At 38.7% G+C, this 6,210-nt stretch overlaps 1 protein-coding gene across 1 annotated transcript in view; it reads right to left on the bottom strand.

Moving 5' to 3' along the window:
• LOC145479530 (disintegrin and metalloproteinase domain-containing protein 10-like) overlaps window positions 1-4,124 on the bottom strand; it is a 21,869-nt gene extending 17,745 nt beyond the window's left edge. The window contains exons 1-4 of the mRNA XM_081457916.1: window positions 3,897-4,124; window positions 3,654-3,795; window positions 2,219-2,325; window positions 1,724-1,958 (exon numbers count right to left, since the gene is read on the bottom strand). Coding sequence (XP_081314042.1) covers window positions 1,724-1,958; window positions 2,219-2,325; window positions 3,654-3,795; window positions 3,897-3,960 — 548 coding nt within the window. The 5' untranslated portion in view covers window positions 3,961-4,124. The remainder of the gene's footprint in view (window positions 1-1,723; window positions 1,959-2,218; window positions 2,326-3,653; window positions 3,796-3,896) is intronic.
• Window positions 4,125-6,210: the final 2,086 nt, after the last annotated feature.

The raw sequence follows: 6,210 nt of genomic DNA on the forward strand, positions 1-6,210 counted from the left end.
CCATAAGTACTCTTAATAATACTGTACAGTGCAAGTTACAAGCCTTTGGCCTGCACTAACAGCCACCTATCTACAACAGCCACCTCTCTACCAGGACCCCAGGGCAGATGGTCCATAATTTCACTCATATTTTAACTTCTCTACAATGGTAAGAGCTACTAAAACACACCCCAGCTGCCAATTGCCAGTGTATACAAAACACCCTTTGGTTGCTAGTGCAGAGTGCACTATTGGGATTGTTTAGGGGGCTGTTGTGGAGAAATATGCAATTAGTTGCACATAAATTATGTTGACCAGGTTAACTGCCAGGTTACTCATCCATACCAGCAGATGTATATGTTGTAGGTCAAAATGAAATTCATGTTAAAATGAAATTCCTTTGTCCCTTAACCCTAATTATTCATGGATCACAAATAATTAGGGTTGGAAGACAAAGGAAATTGATACAATCGTGGACAAAAGTCCTTGGGACACTTATTTAATGTAATGGATTATTTGTGTTTTAGAACTGAAGTTTGAAAAAAACGCTGCTATATCTTTTATAGACGTATTGCTGTCCCCCTCCCCACCCAACACAATGTTGAAAATCAGGTGAAATTGCACGTACTAGTTTTCAACATTGTATGGGGGGGTGGGGGCAAGGTTAGGCAGGTGAAGTTGTGTTCGCGCCTGGTGTGTACACAAAAGCGCCAAAAGTGCAAATTTGTCCCAAGACTTTTGTCCATGATTGTAGGTTAAAATCATTTTACATGTAACCTGAATTTCATTTTGACCTACAACATTATACATTGTAACTCCATACAATACACTGTATAAAACTGTGGCATGGAGTGACAGAGAGTCACTGTTCTTGCTTCTCACAGATGACAAGCTAGTAAGAGTACATTTTGTACAATGTAGTTCATCCCAGGTTGATGTAAGCTCTTATGTCTGGGGATGACAATGTCATGTACATGTACACCTGTCACTCCCATGAATAAGGGTTTCACATTTATGTACATTATCAGCACAGTTATTGTACAGTCAAAGGTCTTGTAAGCGACCACCTCAGAAATTCAAAGAAGTGGTTGTAACTAAAGCTGGTCGCTTACAAGAATGAGCTCTTGTAAGTGACCGCATGGTAAAACAATAGAGGGTGGTCACTTAAGAAAAAACAAAAGAGAATACTGTTTAATGAGTGTCTTTATACTCTGATGTCTAGACACGGCTAAACTTTATGTTCAGTTTTTCAGACCAGACTAACCCCAAATCTAAATACCAGTGCCATAATGAGTTGATCTACATCAGAAGATTTTGAAGCTGTTCAATAAACTCACAGTTTGTGTTTTATCGTGTCTAAAAGACTGTGAATGGTCGCTTACAAGAGCTTAAAAACAAAGGAAAAGTCCAGTTGGGTAATCCAAAAATGGTCGTGGTCCTTTATGGGAGCAGTCGCTTAAGGGAGCTTTTGATTACAAAGCTTAAGTAACGGTTCAAATGGGGTTTCACAAAGGTGGTCGTAACTAGAGCTGGCCGCTTACGAGTGGTCATAAGGAGAGCTTTGACTGTACCACAGTGTACTGTCAGTCCTGTCCACCAATGAGCAGACACAATTTTGTGCCTGAACCTGTGGTAAACATACATTACAAGTCCATAATATACATGTACAATATGCACTGCAAGTACCTCCAGAGATCGTTCAGGGCACTCTTTGTATGTTCCGTGAGTTTGAGAGACATCTTACCTTTTCACCTCATCCATCCACCTCTTTGCTTTTTCATTCACTCCACACCCTGCACCATAAGCATGAGGGTATTGCACATCTCTGCTCTCATAAATAACTGAGTGGAAGTCTTTAGGAGCATCCTTGAAATACTCTTTTGCTGACTCAACAAAATACTCGTCATTTCCTACATGGATTTTGCCTTCAAATACGCCATCATTGGATATAAAACCATGGACAAATGAATTTTTATGACCTGAGTGTAATCAAAACAAAAGTGCATTAAACACGACAACCTCTGCATTATCAGTAATATAATTGTATTCTTTCTCAACAAGTACCTAATATGGTATGTGGCCAGCACAGTTGTTATAAGGATATGAGAGTTTGTTTGTGAGGAGAGAAGGGGCCTCATACATGTAAGTAACTTGTAGGTATATATAAATGTGCTGTCTTTTATTATGGGGTTGGGGCTACAGTATAAGTCTCTGGTATTTGTGGTTAAATATACCATACCTTCTACATCCCCTGCCACAACTTTGGCGGGGTCAAACTCAGCATTTTCCACTCTGAAGTCATCTGTGAAAAGGTCTGTATCCCTTTTAAGACGAATCTTAAATTCTCTGTAGATTAGACAAACGATTAAACTGTAGAGATCAAAATGTTAAACAGTGTTCTCAGGAGGTCAAAATTTTTACAATTACCACTTACTGTATTACAGAATATTGACTATAACACTACGCATGTACAACATTGTACAACATTGTACAACAATGTATAATGAAATTAAGCCCTAGAAGCTAATGAACGTATTTTCTTGATGTGCATGTAACCTACAAGTAAATTGTACCAGTTTTCTTCTAGTGGTTACACCTGTACGTTAAACCCTTATGTGAATCATGAAAGTAGCAAGCTAATTGAGTTGGTCACTGGAACAGGAAGATTCTGCAGCAACCACTTAGTCTGCATGTTTGAGACCAAGACAAAATCCCTTGCAATTTTCACTAGTGATTCTGAACAAATCACCTAATTTCTCCCAGTTTCACAACGAAGCATTTTTGTCCAATGTTGCGTTGCATTAATATTTCTAAAATTTGATCGTTTAGCCAGGGCTTCAGGGAATGCACAAGACCGTGCACTGATGAGATTGTTCACTTGTGAGAAACTCTGCAGTGGGCAGATCCTAATTGGCCTATAACGTTTACAACTTAATGTAGCAGAAGTTGACTTGTATGGGGTATGTTGCATGCATAATTTTTCAAGTTTCTTCCTTTTTTCTTTTTGGAAAATGCAAATAAAATAGTAATCAGTTATTTCTCATGAAAATTTCTTTTCAGGTCATTCCTTGCTGATTTCCGTGGTTTATTAGCTTGCTTATAGCATGAAAACCTGAAGTAATATCGCTTTCTTAAACGCTGTACGTAAGCTTACATTTACGTATTCACGTATAAAGTTGAACTTAAGCTTACAGTATTCCCTAAAAGTGATCAAAAATGGCAAGTAAAATAATCTGACACCCAAACAACAGCAAAATCATGACACCGCTAAGTAAATAGATAGCTAACCACCAGGCTAAGAGAAGCGCCATTCAAAGAAGGCAGATTTCTGCACAATCATATTAAAACAAGTATGGACTCCAACTGGAACTATAAATGCAATGGTTTAACAGGTTTATGCTAGATTTACTGTTCTTTTATTGAGCTGATTCTTCCGGTTTAAACACACAAAAGTTTTGTTTCAGCGTTCTTACAAGACAAAGAATAAAAGTCCCAAATCTTATCGCAGTGTTCATACAGAGAAGTAAACTTGTGTTTGAGAGCCATGTTGTGTGACCTCTCAAATACCGGGAAGCATTAGTTTAAGCCAAGTTTCAGATAATTTCTTGGTGATTTTGCACCATTCCCTTTAAATTCTGAGTACAATTTCACTCGGTCAGAGTCTTGAAACTTACCTTTGATGAGTTTTTAAATTTAATTCAATGCGATGATCGCTGTTTGGACTTGAACGCCTCACTCGACCATGTTCCCTGAGTACCGCAGTTGTGTCGTAGTTCAGAGTTTCATAGTGGTTTATGAAATCCCCCAGCGGCCGTCCTGTGAAACCAAAACACGAAAATTAGATGACAATACATCTTCCTCCGATAACGTAGTTCAATACGAAGGGATTACCAAACCACAGACGAATTTCAACTTACGATATGACCAAGCACAACTCCACAGAAGTACGAAAGAAGCAAAACAAACACGTAAAGCTATCATGCTTCGAAACCACAACGCTTCTCGAAGAAAAAGCCCGAAAGCAGACCAAAATGAAGGTCCTTTTAATTCGAATAGGTTTGTTGACGATCTGAAGAGTACTGGAGGTTAAAATTTGCGAGAAATAGTCGAGAAATTCTTTGTAAATTATATTTCAAAACTCTCTCTCACACCTTTGGGAATAATGCGCATGATCAAACTTGGAAGAAGCACGATGACGTCATATGGCTCGTCTTCGTCTTTCCGCTTAGCTTGTTTACTTTGGTATTTTGTTCTCCATGGTTACAACAACAGGGAAGCAAAAACAGTGTATTCTTTCAAGAGAAAATGAGGGGACACTTTTGGCACAGTACACGGCATGTATAGGTGCCCAATGGATTGTATCCCAGAGAATATATAATCGCGCATCTTTCTGCCGCATAAACTGCGAAAGTGTGGATTAACCTATGTTTTCTGACTTTTAGTAACTGATCGTGAGCACAGACCGTCACTTTTCATCATCGTATTTTATACGACCATTACATTACATTGCAATACTTAATCTGTAAAGATAATTACTTTATGTTGGCAGTCTTATATTAGCGGTGTGAAAAAACTGAAAAAAATTAATGACATGGGTGCTTCGTATTGCCCAGTTACCCTCAGGGATGCCAAACAATTGCATTACTATATAGAAGATCGAGTCCATCTATAGACTCGGGGCAGTACTAATTTCCGATTTTTTCCAATTTTTTTTTTTGGGGGGGGGGGGGTTTGTTTCGTCTTTTTCTCATTGTTGTTAGCTTCTTTTATTGATTTTAGAAGTGTGTTCACTTTAGATGCAAGCTAAATCGTGATGTTGGATGATCTTTATTCGACACTGTACATGCACTCTTTTGGAAGATTGCTTTATCTACTAAAAATTCACAGGGCATTAGCAACCTGAGGTCGTTACGGACCGAGCGTAGCGAGGACGTCCATACGATAAACATCAAGGACCTATATTCTCCCACCTAATACGGTCCAGAGAAAGCTTGGCTGAAAAGAGACTTATGGTGGCTCAAAACGGTTTCTAGCACTTAGAATTTGATGGGTCATTATAACCACTATTACTTTATCACTTGATGCTACAATCATAGCCGGGGTAAAAAAAAAACTGCCCAATCATTGGTGAACACGTTGTTGCCATTTTCGTGACACAATAGGTTACCAAAGCAGCAATACGATCTGCTAAAAACACCCTTAATTACAGCTTTAGGGGCTTACAATTCACGGTGAAATCTTTTTATATTATCAAACCGAATAAGCATATTAAGACGCAACTTTTGGCAAAGTTTAAAAAATTCTGTACACAGGGTTCAGAGCCACCTTAAATTTTCAAAACGTTGAGGTGGGTCTGAACCCTACATGTAGATTTTTGTTCCAGCTCAAATTCGAAAACCGTGACTTTTACACAAAATAATTAGGTAAACGTGCAAATTCACAAACTTTAAGGCCCCATCCACACTACACTGGATGTACCCAAATCTCGAGTTCGCACAGATATACAGTATTCCGGGCTTTTTGAAGTCATAACTCTTTAAACTCTCCGGAGGATACTCCCGGAAAAGTAGGGTGGGGGTGAGAGGCCCTCTTTACAAAACTCTTACCTGACCTATGACTCTACAGTCAAACCTGTATTAGGCGGACACCCTCGGGACCCGGGCTAGAGTCCGCTTAATACAGGGTGTCCTTTGAAAACAGGTTCCCTCAGAATTCGTTTTAAAAGGGTCATATTAATATTCGTCAGTATTAAAAGACTTTGAAAGGGTCAAATGGCATTCTCGTTAACGGTCGAGAACTCTGAAATACCGTATTTTCATAAACAATGACAAATATAAGAGGTAAAGCGATTTAAGTATTCAGTAACAGTATCTATATTTATCAAATCATGCCATTGTTTACAAAATCAAGCGAGAACAAAAGTTCCGTAAAAACAAAGCCGAATAACAAAATGTTGCATGTCTGTGACAGCTCAGTTTGTTGGCAAAGTTAAATGACCGATCTACTAATACGTGGACAAAAAATTCATGCATTCTTTTTGCAGTGTCCGTTCGATGCAGGTTTCTGACAATAGAAATGACCATAAAAGTCAAGTTGAAGGTGTCCGCGTCCGCGTTTAGAGGCGTCCGTTGAAAAAAGGTATTTTTTACAGTGAATGTGGGAAAAGAAAAATTAAAATGGGACTTATATTGCTGTCCGCTTAATAGAGGGTGTCCGCTTAATACAGGTTTG

This window comes from Orbicella franksi, chromosome 2, assembly GCF_964199315.1.
Source record: "Orbicella franksi chromosome 2, jaOrbFran1.1, whole genome shotgun sequence".
Taxonomy (NCBI): Eukaryota; Metazoa; Cnidaria; class Anthozoa; order Scleractinia; family Merulinidae; genus Orbicella; species Orbicella franksi.